The following is a 13,778-nucleotide window of genomic DNA, read 5'->3' as shown; positions in this document are numbered from 1 at the left end:
CCCAAGCTATTGGGATTACAGGTGTATGTTACAATGACTGCCTGGATTTTTCTTAAAATCTACGTGATTTTCCATATGAAGCCTTCCAGTGAAGTGACTGCTAGAGGTTAACTTCAGTGAACATCAGTTTAAATATATTTATTTCTCCTGATAGCTGATAGGACCCTCAAACTGGCTCTTTCCCCTCCCCCAACGCCTCCCTGTCCTTCCGTGATGTGATCATCACTCAGCAGTCACCCATTTACCAAGGGTGGTAAGAGGTTCCGGCTCACCCTTCTTGTTCACCTCTGTCTCCTGACTTCGTATGTTCAGTAAGTCTCAAATAGCATTGCACCTCACAGGGCAAACTGAGTCTGCCCGAGGATACTACAAATAATTCCCAAAACATGACTCTGAAAAAGGAGAGGAAGGAGGCAGATCTCTCCACACCACCGAGTTACATGCCCCAGAAACACACCTAACCCTGAGAGCTTCCCAAGTGCCTCTTCCCCCTCCCGTGCCTGGTTCACCCCAGTGTGGCTCCTGACTCCCAAGGCTGGGCTGCACAGCAGACCTAGAGCTGGGAGTCCACTCTCCCACCAGACCCAGCAGGTGGCCCTCCCTCTCCTGTGCTCAGGGCCTCTCCAGACACCCGAAGGTGCTCACCCTGCAGCACCTAGCCTGAGGGTCTCTGGCCGTACTGTTTGTTTACTTCAATCACGTGAAAAAGGAAAACTGTCACTGTCCTTCTGTAGGACATTCAGAATGGGACCTACTGGACCATGAGGAGCTGGGATCACTCGTAAGGCTTAACAGAGGGTGAACGATTCTGAAAGAGCTGCCTCGAGAATCCAACCTGTGTCCACGCGCCTCGACAGGATCCGTTCCCGTACCTGTGCAGGCAGTGCTTGATGGCTGGGGACGTGGGCCAGGGAGTGCTGGGCTACAACCCGTGCTGGAGAGGGTCTGAAAACATGCTGTGAACACCCCACGCGCACCAGAGCCAACCGTGCGGCTGGTGCTGGCTGAAGCAGGGGAGAGTGCAGGGACTCTTGAGGACTTCACAGTGACCGGCACGGGAGCCAGCAGTGCCTGCACAGAGCCACGGGGCTGTGAGGAGCACTGACCACGTCCTCTAGCCTAACGGGCCTCCAGATGCCAACAGCAGAGGAACCTGCAAGTGACGCAGCCCAGGAAGCAAAGCACAGCAGCAGCAGCGGCCACTGTGTCCCCATCACAGGCAGGGCCTCTCCACCCGCTGGAGTCCTCAAGCCGGAGGCTGACTCAGCACCTGCTGTCACGCCACAGGCCCACGCTGTGCCCAGGAAGGCATCCACAGAGAGGTGCAATGCCCAGAAGCACCCCCCCGGGACCATGGTCACACTCAGGTCACCATCCCTTCCTCTTTTGCCAGCGAGGAGCCTAACCACAGGTATTTACATGGGGAACTTGTGACAGTCAAGCAAAAGAAACCGTCCCATCTGTCGGGGGTGGAGGCTCAAAGCTCAGATTCTAGTCTCCTAAATGGCTAACCTTGCTGTTACCTAGGGAGGTCCCAGAAGGGCCCAGGCACCTGGATCCTGCAGGGCCTCTGGGCTGGTGTCAGATGAAGGTGACGCGCTGCGTCACACTCAACACAGCAGTCCCTGGCGTCCAGAGCTGAGCGAGGCAGTTAGGGCACACACGGGACAGCAACGCCGTGAGCTCCGCGGGCCTTGTGCACCCCACTTGGTGCCTCTCGTTACGCGCCCCCCCAGCCACATCTGCATTATGATGAGAGAGAGCACCTCGATCAGGACGCCCTGAACACCTCCCTCCCAGGCATCCTGCCACCATCTGAGTCACTTCAGCTCAAAGGTCCTGCTCAGACTGTCCAGCCGGGGGTAGGCAGGCCCCCGCGCTCCTGGGGATCCTCTTCTTTTGCTGCCCACTGCCTTCGAGTCATTCCCTCTGGGTTACGCTGCCCAAGTGGACTTTGAAATCCATTTCAAGTCAAACACCTAACTGTGACGTGAATCGGAGGGTCACTGGAACAAGGGAACTCGGAACTGGCCTCGGCTGAGCGCTGCACAGTTAATCAGGATGACTGCCCTAGATCTAGGATCCCATGCCCAGCCCTCATGCCCTGCTAGCCCTGTGTCCAAACAGAGGACCCAAGAACAAGCCACTGAAGACACACAGCGAGGTGGCCCAGCTGGAATGACCATCAGTCTGAAGTTCAGAGACGGCTGGGGACTCCTAGCCAGCCACAGAGCCGACCAGCGTCTCCCCTCTGGAGAAGCCCAGCAGGCGGGTGGCAGATAAGGGGTCTCTCCCAGCACTGGCCCTGCCCCTCCCTCCCAGCGTCTGCCCCGGAAAAGAGGGACGGACAGACAGCTCACGTGCCAGAGGGATGGCCCATGGCAGCCGTCCCGCCCCTCGGTTTTGGAAGCTCCCACACTCCACAGACGGTCTGGAATTCATTAAAGACGGGAAAACAGGCTGACAGTCGTATTTCAAATTTTATTCAGCAGAAATTTTGTGAAAAACAATTCGGTCCGTGCTGAGGGACCCAAACCGCCGTCTCCCTGTTTCTCAACCCAGTCTTCCAGTCAGGTGACTGCCGTCGGCTCGGGCTTCACCCCGGCAGAGTCCTGGTGGAGAGGGTCCCTCCGAGGTCCCACTTCCAGAAACAGACCCCACCTTGGGGATCCAAGCTGTCCCCGTCCTTGGCATTTTGTGATTTAACCAACAGATTCCTTTTCTGATCAAACATGCCACCTCCCTCCGGGGGACGGCCTGAATACACATGATTGACATCCCACATCTTGGCAATGCTTTCGGCTTCGAGTTCTTTGAGCAACATCACCTGCTAGCAGCACCTGGGAGCAATGGTTTCCGGGTGTGACCCCTCCAGGCCCACAGAGAGATGCCTGTCAGAAATGCAGATCCTCAGCCCTTACCTGGGACCTCCTGAGTCAGTCCCGGAAGCCCCTGTGGCACTACCTGAGCCACAAATCCCACATCTCCACAGTGCATACGCTTCGTAAAAAGAACAGAGTGTGGTGGGTACTGTCAGACCAGAGGCGATCAGCGACCGTGGATAAGAGCTGCCTGCTGGTTACAATTTTTTTTAAAAAAAGGAAAGTTCTCTCTAGAAAGTAAATTATCAGGTCCGCATAAGTTATCAGGGCAGCAGCCAGGCAAGTCCAGGGGTTCACTGTGCCCCTGGACTTGCCTGGATGCTGTAACCAACCCTGTGACAAGTTCCTCACTCCTGGGGCCGCGGGACTGAACCGCACGGGCTGGAACATGTGAAAGGCATGTGACAAGAATTTGGAAAAGAGATTATCAACAGGAGAAATAGAAGCGTCCACTAGGAGAGCTACACCAGGAAGAATCGGCGGCCAACAAGAACCACTTAGAAAGACATCAGGTACCAGTGACCAAGACGGGAGAGGGCGGTAGCAGGAGAGATCTCCACCCCAAAAACAAACCCCAGGGGCAGCCTTGCTACTTGGCTCCCGGTAAATCATGCATCTTAGTGACGCTGACCCTGGGACCAAGCAAGGAGGGTGGCCCTTTCATTCATTTCTAAATGGACAGCACATCTCCCATCAGTGTCACTGTCACTCGAGCTGCATTCCAAGGTGCATTCCGAGGTGCTGTGGCTGAGCATTGACTCATCCGGCACCCACCTAGATAAAAGCATGATTAGGGGATGACCGAGGGAAATGACTGAGCCCTGACGATGCACAGTCTGGTTCCAAAAAGTCTGCACTCTGACTGTTGGGCACACGACCAGCCAGCGCCCGGCCTCGTCCCCGAGGTGTCTGCACGTGAACCTCCCTGCACACGGGCGCGTTTTCATTTGGAGCGTCAGCAGGAATCACGCCAGCTGATTGCTTATACTTTCAGGGATTGCTTCACATGCGCTACTACAAACCCTGCCTTCAAAAATAAATAAATAGAAGTTGCAAGAACACACAGTCAGTGTCATGCTCTTCCCTGGCCAGTAAATGACCCTAACCAGCCAACACCATCTGAATGTTTATCCGTGGTCATTCTCGGCCACAGGCATTAGGAACTGGCTGCAAAGGGCCAGGGTGTCGATGGCCGAGGTTTGGACAGTTCTGCTCTGCAGGTCCGGCCACAGAGCAGAGCTAAGGGTGGCATCACACTCTCACCCCTTGCTGAAAAGCCTCCAATGCTAAAGAAGAAAAACAACAATAAAGCCGCTCCTTCTGACAACGAGGCCATTAGTACAACCTGACCACGGACACACCTGCGAGCTGGTTCAAGGACTAACTTCAGAGTGCCGTCCCCACCAATTTGGGAGAGGCCTCTTCCTTGCCAGAGGAACCCAGGTGCATCTCCTTCCACCAGGGGTCAAATCTCCAGCTATGCAATGTGCGTTTTGAAAATGTGCTTCTTAGAACCCATTAGTCATTAGGAACATGTCACAGTGAAGGCACCCAAGTGAGCGGTATTCCTGTCCTTCTGACGTTGCGTGACTTCATGCAGGAACCCCCACGCTAGGTGAGCCTTCTCTGCCCTGCATCTTCTTCCCACTGAGGCAAGTCCTGCTGCAAGGAAATGCCCTTTACAGGGACACGCACTGCAGCCCTGACCATGGGGCCCAGCACTTTCTGATGCTGCCCCCAATCAGATGGGACAACTGACCACATGGGTCAGAGGACCTTGGGTGAGTGACTCATCGAGTCATGCCCCTTAGGGAGAGGAGTGGGTGGGGACGGTGAAGGCCACAGAGGCCTCCCTGAAGTTGCTCAATGAGCGGCCACTTCTCACAGAAGGACAGGACCCTACAGTGCTTCTCCAGACCTGTCATTCGCTCAGTGTGGGTCTCACACAATCCAGGAGAGCCACCGTGCTGCGGGTCCAGGAGCCAGACAAGACAGCTAGTGGGGTCCAAGTGCTTTCAACAGCCGCTCGAAGAGGCTGCCTCCACTGCACAGCCCACCACCCGTGGAGTCCAGGTGGGCGGGTGCTGGGCTGCCGTGTGGGAGGAGCACTTCTTCTTTCGTTTCTGCTCCACACTGGCACTCTTGCCAGGGAGGATGCGCAGCATATCCAGGGCTGAGGCCCGGGACAGGAATCAGGTGCTCTCCACCAGATGCCCCGGTGGGCGTGAGCGCTGGGTGGAAGCCATCTTGGGTTTGCTGCTGCACCCGGTCCCTTGGACCACTCCCTCACCCCCAGAAGAAAAGATCCAGCGTGAAGACCATCCCTGGGCTAGGCGTGGCCAGACATGACCCCAGTGGAGAGGGAGGAGGGCCCTGGGCAAGACAGCCCTAGAGGGAAGGAAGGATAATGAAAACACGGAGACCCAGCTGCACCGTAAGTCAGGGTTGGTTCTGCAGAAACCAGCACATGGACCTCTGACTCTCCTGACATTAGAAGACACTCAGCCAAGCTGCCAACACTAAGGAGATGAATGCACACGTTCTCTCCCCCACTCACACCTCCCTAAGGCAGTCCCGTGGTCCCGCGGAACACCTATGCAGTGTCCACCTAAGGGAGCTACTTTAGGTACATTCCCTGCTATCTTCTCAGCGGCCTTGCAAGGCAGTTACCACCCCGAGAAGAGGGAACAGGGGCTGGCATCAGAGAAGTTGGGCAACTGGTCTAAAGTCACAGAGCTAATGAACAGCAGGGCCAGGGTCTGTGTCTTTCTGCCTCGCATGCGGGTCTGGCCTCAGACCACATCTTCACCACGGCCTTGCTGATCGTCTGGCCCCTTTCTCAGTCCACTCTACCAAGAACACCCTGCTTAGTTTTCAAAGCCTTCAAACATGATCTCGTGCGTTCCTCTGGCTCATGACTGACACGGAGGTGCCCGCTGCCTGGTGGGAAGCGCATGCTGACAGAAGCCTGCCCAGTTGCCACTTGGTTTCCTGTGGCCAGCAAGGCACCTAACCTCAGCGCTGCCTGCCAGCCACTGTTCTAAGGAGGGAGCGAAGGAGGAAAGCAAACACACCGGCCTTCCTGACCTCAAAGTCACTGCTTCTTCGGGGAGTGCTTGACGGGAGGCTGAAAAGCAACTTGGAGAGGGCACTGCGGGTGCCCCTGGCCTCGGGTACAATCTGCACCCTGTGCCGTCTTCTCTCCGTTAGTCCTGCTCCTCCAAAGCACCGTCCCTCTCGCCTGCACGGAGTCCACCTCCAGCTCTGACGGGCCACCACCTGTAACAGCTGGAGCCGAGGCGGCAGGAGTCCCCAGGGAAGAAGAGAGCCTCATGACTCCAAGTCTCAGGACAGGTGTGTCCCAGGAACACCCCAAGGTTCCACCTGTTCCTTCTCCACGGCATGCTTCAGGGGCCCCAAGAGGGAGAGGAGTCGGCAAAGAAATCAGAAAGTCAAACTTAAGAAACGGCCTGAGGGGCTGGGGACGTGGCTTAGGGGGGACTGCTCACCTAGCACACAGGAGGCCCTGGGTCATCCCCAGCAAAAAAAGAAAGAAACCATCTGAGAAGTGGGCTTGCCACAAGAAGCCAAACCTGCTCTCCTGAAATGCCTGCCGATGGAGAGGGGGTGGAGAGCCCAGACCCCCTCCTGCCGACCCTCTCATCCTCCTCTGCCCTGACAAGGATGCAGGCTTCCTCCTGGGTGGGGCACCTCCATCCCTGGGCTCACAGGGGCCTTGTGACAAACTACAAACACATCTTCATAATGCCAAAGCCTATGAACACTGCATTTCATACCTCTGACCTGCCTTCTTGATTATTCTCTCCAAAAATTGCAAACTTAGAGTCAAACATATTTTTTAAGTTCATTCCGACTTAGCAAATCTAATAGTAAAGTTCATTTTATACTCAACCACCACTCACACACAGACACAAAAGATGAAACCCTTGCTTGTTGTCCTTGCAAGATCACACACACACACACACACACACACACACACACAAAAGTAGCCAAGGGTTTGGTGGTGTTTTGTTTTGATGTTTTTTTTTTCCTCCTATTATTTATCCTAATACTGCCAGTTCTGAAACAAAGCAGTTGGGGGAGAAATTTAGTAACTTTGATTTGTCCCAAGATACATTTTTTTACACTGAGGTCCTATTCCTGACAGTAAGCACATGTGACCTGTTCTAAAAAAAGGATATTTTCCACTTCTTGCACAACTGGAGCAGATATAAACATCAGCCTGTACAGACTGCAGTGCAGAACTCAAAGGAAACCAAACATACACAGGCTTTAAGAAACCCTATAAACAGCTGTCACTGGGAGGAGGAGATCTCCAGTAACACACTGAACCAACACTCAGGATCCCACTTTCATCAAGTGCTCCATCTAATCAGACAAAACTAATCTGCATGATAAGATGGGAACATCTGCAGGCTGGAGCACCTTGGTCCTCTCTGTTTGGCTACATGATTCTGTTTCAGTTACTATTGGGAGGAGGGGGAAAATCACCATCATGGTGACATCTTACTAGAAAAGAAAGAATTGGCATCATTTACCAAAAGTGCTAGATGTCACACTGAGCACTTACACACTTGTGCCTCATTTTCAAATCCAAGCCTAAGAAGATGGGCTCTATTGATCCCATTTGGCCAGTAAAGACAGTGACCCACCAAGAGGCCAAGCCTCTGGACAGAGAGGTAGTGACCAGTGGCAAAGCCATGGCCACAACCCTGGAGCATGGCTCCCCCTAAACCCACCTGCCCACGAGCATCCAGCCTTGCCACCTGCAGTCTGGGCTTAGCCTCCTAGGTGGCTCACACTTGAGACTGAAGGACATCTCAAATGCCCCTTCTCTTCCTCTAGTGAGTCCCCCTTACTGATGCCACCTGCCCCCCCACAGCCCACACTGGCTGCTTTGGCTAGCTGGGTCCATGAGTTCTGTGTCCCACCCACTGAAAGTTTGGAGAAGGAACCGTGCGGCACATCGTCCAGCTCTGCATAATCACACAAACCGCGTTTAACACAGCAAGAGGACCAGAATGCGGGGCTGGAGCTAGTGCGCCTCAGTTCCACCCTGGTCCAAGAACTTGGAACCTCGGTTCCTCTCTCAGTGAGCTTAATAGGGATGATCAGAAGACATGCCCAAAAGTGAGAATTAACTGAACAATATTTAAACAAGTCAAATATTCAGAATATCGCCCAGCGCGTGGTAAGTGCCAGGTAAGTGTTACCCACTTCTAAAATTAAAATTAGTACCCTTGTTTTTGTTTCCTATTAGCACCTCATGCAAGTTTTGCAAACACTAATATGTTTTATGTAATTAAAAACAGAACAGGGCCTGGCACACAAAGCCTACTAAATAAATGTTAGTCATCATTATTTGTATTAATTTCCATGAGCTAGGACTCGAAAAGTTATGTGCTGAATATGAATTGTGTGTTCATATCATAATTGTCAGGTTTTCTTTTTTCTTTTTAACCAGCATAAAGGAATTGTTATGGACTGGGTAAAAATTATAAAATGTGAAAAAAAATTATCTGAAAACTTCATTAGAAGGAAAGCAAAAACATAAATTTGCTGAGATTGAGGGGATTTTATTGCATAACCACACTGGCCTTAGAGAAGCTAGCCACAGTCAACCAAATACAAACACAGTCCAAAATGTTGGAGCTCACTAAGTAATTAAAAAAAAAAAAAAAACACATCTGCTAACGTTTTCTGAGCACTGACTATGTGCCGGGCACCTGGGTAGGTAATAATTTCCCCAAATTGTGAAAGTCATAGTATTGCTCTTGAGATCGCTGAAGAAGCAGACCCCCATTTGCCAGATGAGGATGCTGAGATTAAAGGTCACCCCCCTGCCTGACTGGACAGGCAGAGACAGCCGGAACTCAGCTTCTGATCTCCCTGATGACAGTTCCCTGCAGATACGCAGACCAGAAAAAAAAAAAAAAAAAATCAAGAAAACTTTCAGCAACCAATAAAAGACTGAAAGTGAAGTTGTGTTTTTCCAAGACTGGATCATTATTTCATAAAAGGGCCTTTTCAATGTGAACACAGAAAGGGAAACCTCAGCATGAACCCAATGAAGGGTAGTGGCCTTCTGCCCAAATACGTCTGTGACCTGTCCCTCATGCAAACAGCACCTACCGCTCCGTGAATCAGCACCTGGGGACCACTGCTGTACCCTGTCCTGGCAGCACCAACCCAACACTCACTTGCTTTCCACTTATAATTTGCAGGAAGGTCATTAACAGCTGTTTAAAACAGTACTACCAACTCAAGAAGACGCCGGAATTTGACTAAGCCAATTCTGAAGCCTGCCCAGGAAGAGGGCATTAGCCATTACAAAGCCACAGACCTCTGCACCAGGAAAATCAAGTGGAAGGGCCCGGAGACGAGGCTGCACATCCAAAGACCCAGAGTTCTCTTGCTTGTGGGAGCTCAACCATGGCCCCATGGTTGTGTCCCTGGCATGACTAGGCCAGTGTGGGAATTCTGGGTTCACTCTGACATTTCTCCTCTGCCTTGTGAGAGGAACCAAAGTGCAAAAGATTCTTCTCTAGAACCTTCCTCAGAGTAAGCGTCTCCCTCCAGCTCAGCACCGCCAATCCACGTGACCCAAAGGGGGTTCTGAGAACCTAAACCCAACAACCTCTCATTTCTAAATTCAAAGAGGTCTGAATTAGGAATGATCTGTGTCTCTCCTCTTGATAGATGAGAATGTCTTCACTTAGCCTCAGTGAAGAACACATAGTTCCTCTTTGGAGCATGCTTTGGTGGCATCTTTTTTTAAAAAAGAACACCCTGTTGAATGCAAAAACAGAAACCAAATACCTTGCCCCAAGGGGGATACCAAGGAAGGCCATGTACACTCAACAATATTCATTGCCAGGTATTATCCTATATCAGCAGTTCTAAAGTGGAGGTGACTTTGCCCACCATGGGCCACTCTGCAGTCATTTTTGGTTGTCACATCTGGCGGAGGAGGCACTGCTGGCCTCCAACAGGAGGAAGCCAAAGATGTCACTGAGCGCCAAGCAGTCCACAGGACAGCCCTCACCACAAAAGAGTGATTGGGCCCAAAATATCAAGAGCACTGAGCCCTTGAAATCATTCTGGGCCCTGAGAAAACCCAACAATCAGACAGGAAGAGAGAAATCCTGCTCCTTGAAGCTTGCGGTCTAGCGTGGAGACAAATAATAAACATTACTTATTGGAAAATTATACAGTAGGTTACAAATAGATGGAAAAAACAGAGGGCGGGGAGACTGAGTTGAGAGGGATGGCATTGTGAGCTCTGTGGGCCCAGAAGGCCACACCCTCGGTGTGATGGGAACGTGGGGGTGTCTGAGGCTGGGGGGAGTGAGGCTTGGACAAAGACCGTCCAGGCAAAGGCAAGCGTGATACAGGAAGGCCCTGGAGTGCCCCAGGAAGAGCCTGAAGGCCAGAATGGTGGAAGATGAGGAGCCCCAAGAGAGCAGCAAGACAGAAGGTCAGGGTGGACAGGCAGCCTGACCATGTAGGCCACCCTATGGAATTTTAAAGACTTTGACTTTACTGAGAAAAATCTAGGAACCATGGTGGCAAGTTTTGAGCAGAGAATGACAAGGTCAGACTTGAGTTTGGACCCAGGATTTCTCCACCTCAGTTTTATCAACATTTGGGGGCCAGATGATATGTCCTTGTGGGATGGCCGTCCTGTGCACACAGAATGGATAACAGCAGTGCCATCCCTGCCTGCTAAAGGCCAATAACAACCCCCTTCCACTGTGACCATCCCAGATGTCTCCAGAGGCCAACAACTGCTCCCTGGAGGTAGGGGTTAGACTCATCCCTGGTTGAAAATTGGTTTTAACAGTGACATTGTGACTGCTAAAAAAAAAAAAAAAAAAAAAAAAAAAAATCACTGAAAGTGTAACACGGAAGGCAGGTGACCTGCCAGACCTCTGCAGTGACCCAGGCAGGGGCTGGTGGCGGTGGGTCCACCTGTTGGACAGATTCTATACTGATCGTCAACTCCAAGGGACCATCTGGAGAACACGATGGGCAGGTGATCCAGCCACAGCAGTCTTAACCCTCGAACTGTAGCTTGTCCAGCCAGGACATAGCAGCAGCCAGGTGCCCTAGCAGAGAGGTAAGGCAAAGAACAAGGGAGGGCCCATCGGAATGCGTAGGTGTTCCAGTCGCGCAACAGATGCGGAGACGGTGCCAGGAAAAGCGGCCAACTCTGCGCATTTATTCACAGATTTTATTTAACCGGCTTATTTAGAAGCATGTGTCTGCTCCCCAGATAAGTTTTCCAACAACCTTTTTAATTTAGTCCTCCTTCTCCATACCGTTGTGTCCCACACCTGTTTCCATCAGTGATGTGCGAACCCGCTACTTCCCACGTCCCCACACCTCTCCTCACGCGTGCAGGGTAGCCAGCTACCAAGAATGTGCACCCTGGCAAGGAATTTTTGCTGACTCTAAGAAAGAACAGGCCCAAATTCTTAAAGGGGAGCATTCCGGGCACTCATCTGGGTTTTTCCAGATGGTATTTTCCTCACTCCCTCGAACTCATTTAATGTTATGTATCAGCTACCATCAAAAATGTTCCCAACAGTCCGGCCAATTCCTGTCTTTCAGGACTCACACACGCCCGCTCCCTCATTCTGGCCATGTAAGCATGACCGCTCAGTAAAACACTGGTCCCTTCAGCGAATGCAGATAAAGCCCCAATGAGAATGACCAACAATACCCCTTACACAATATTATGCAAAGCCCCCAGCCCCCAACACACACAATCTAAGCTCCCACACAAAATAGCCATTATGCAGAGAATCCACCAACTGAAGGCTGCTTCATGCCTCTAACTGCACAGGAGACCTCCTTCCAATTTGCATTAAGCATCTGCAAGCAGGCTGTCTCTGCAAGGGCAGCTGCCCGTCCTCCCAGATCCCCTTCCCCTAAGTGGACTGTCCTGCCACCCCCTGAAGGAATGGCACCTGGCTCCCCTCTCCATGAGGCTCTCTTCATAAGCAGCCTTGGTCCACCTCACGCTGACTCCACTGCCCTTCATTGCCCCTGTCATCTGGGCCCCCTCACCCAGGCCCCAGTCATCCTCAGGGGCAGGGCAGACTCAGAGGGCGCTGTACTGTGACCTGACGGCTCGCAGTCACAGCCTTATCTATCCCACAACGGAGAGGACTAGAAATAAACCATCCGCTGTCACAGCCTCAAGTGATCACCAGCTCTTAGGGAACACTCGAAACGAGAAGCGAGAGGCCTCCCGAGTGTCCACAGTAGGGAGAGAACGGAAGAGCCCCAACTCCGCCAGACTAGTGGGGATGGAGGCAGCCAGGGGTGGGCGCTGGGCGGTGGGCCGGATGGGGAGCGGCTGCGCGCCTCTCCCGAAGTTTCGGAAGTCCTCAGCCAAAAAACCACTCGCCGCGGCCAGTGTGGAACCCACTCGCTTAAACGCCCACCACCGCGCAGCTGCCCGCCCCCGCCCCAGGAGACCCGGTCGGCGGACCCGGCCCCAGCTGCACCTGGCCAGGGGACACGCCCCGCCCCTCCCGCCCGCGCGTGCAGCGACAGCAGGTGAGCGGCGGGCGGGGACCGCACCTGGAGTCCGCCAGAGGCCGGTGTTCCCAAAGGGGCAGGACTTCTAAGAGGAGGCTGCAGGCGAGCTGATGGCCTCCGTGGAACGTCGCTCACCGGCCACCCCAGCTTTCCCTCTCCGATCCCATTGGGATCTTGAGAAAAGTGGCGCAGTCAAAACTGTCCCCCATCGCACCTGGTCAGCGATCCCGCCGGCGCTCCTCCCCCACCCGGCGCCGGGCGCTCCCCAGCCCCCACCAGTCCCCGCCGCGCACCTCCAAGCAGGGTCCCCGCGCCCCGACAGCGGCCCGGCCCCGGGCGCTCCCTCCCACTCCGAATGTGCGCCGCCCGCAGCGCCAGCAGCCCGCGGGGCAGACCGCGCAAGGGCACGGGGTCCTTGTCCCAAACGCGGGAGCCAGCCCTCCTCGCCCCGGGTGGAGGCGCGGCCCCGGCCGCCACCGCGCCCCGTCCAGCTGTCACCCTCACCTGCTCTTCAGGGGCTGACTTTTGAGTTCGTAGTAGGTTTTGGGCTCTTCGTGAAACTCCTCCCCGACTTCGAAATCCGGCACGATCCCCGATTCCGACTGCATGGCTCCGGCTTCGCGGCCCCGCGCCGCTCCGATCGAGGGCAAAGCGGGGCGCCCAGGGAGTTGGTGGCCGGGTCCCGCCGCGCGCCCCGCGCAGCGCCGCGCAGCCCGCCCGGCCGAGTCCGCGCTCCCGGCCCGGGCGCCTGGGACCTGTAGTCCGCCGGCACGGGGCACCCCAGATCGCCCCGGCCGCGGCTCCCCGGAAAACTACAGCTCCCAGAAGGCCCGGCGGGAGGCCACGTGGTGGGCACCTCCAGCGCAACTCCTGTTTGGACTCACTGTCAATGTCAGGAGCGCTCGCCTTCTCTCCCCACTTGCTTCAAGGGTAGACCCGGCTGTTTAATATTAATAAGAGCGAACTCGGCCTGCGCCTTCGCCCTCGCCGTCGCCCCTCCTCCTGGGTGGACAGCTGCTAGGGCGCGCCGGGACCTCGTCTTAAAAATAAAATAGCGAAGGGTTTGGGTCCTGGAAACTTTCCGCATGCACGTCTGTCTTCAACTTAAAGGACTTCCTAGCAGTCCTCGCGCGTCTCTGGGATGCTGCGACATTGTCAGCTTGTCCTAGGATTGGAGCTGAGTGTCAGAACTTTCTTCACTGCGTAATGAAAACACAGTTGGAGAAGTTGTTCCTGCGCGTCGCTTTTCTGGAACCAACCCAGTGTGGGCTTTTATAATAACATTCAGCAGAGCGGCTCTTTCCCCGCCTTATCCAACAGCCACCT

General features: G+C 53.9%; 1 protein-coding gene across 4 annotated transcripts in view; it reads right to left on the bottom strand.

The window, feature by feature from the left end:
- Positions 1 to 13,148, bottom strand: part of Mitf (melanocyte inducing transcription factor) — a 182,437-nt gene extending 169,289 nt beyond the window's left edge. For all 4 annotated transcript variants that reach the window (XM_027931840.2, XM_027931841.2, XM_027931842.2 and 1 more), the window contains exon 1: positions 12,957 to 13,148. In XM_027931840.2, the coding sequence (XP_027787641.2) occupies positions 12,957 to 13,060 (104 nt within the window). In that variant the 5' untranslated portion in view covers positions 13,061 to 13,148. The remainder of the gene's footprint in view (positions 1 to 12,956) is intronic.
- Positions 13,149 to 13,778: the final 630 nt, after the last annotated feature.

Source organism: Marmota flaviventris, chromosome 20 (assembly GCF_047511675.1).
Source record: "Marmota flaviventris isolate mMarFla1 chromosome 20, mMarFla1.hap1, whole genome shotgun sequence".
In the NCBI taxonomy this organism is placed as follows: Eukaryota; Metazoa; Chordata; class Mammalia; order Rodentia; family Sciuridae; genus Marmota; species Marmota flaviventris.
This window is presented reverse-complemented; position numbering and strand designations above follow the sequence as displayed.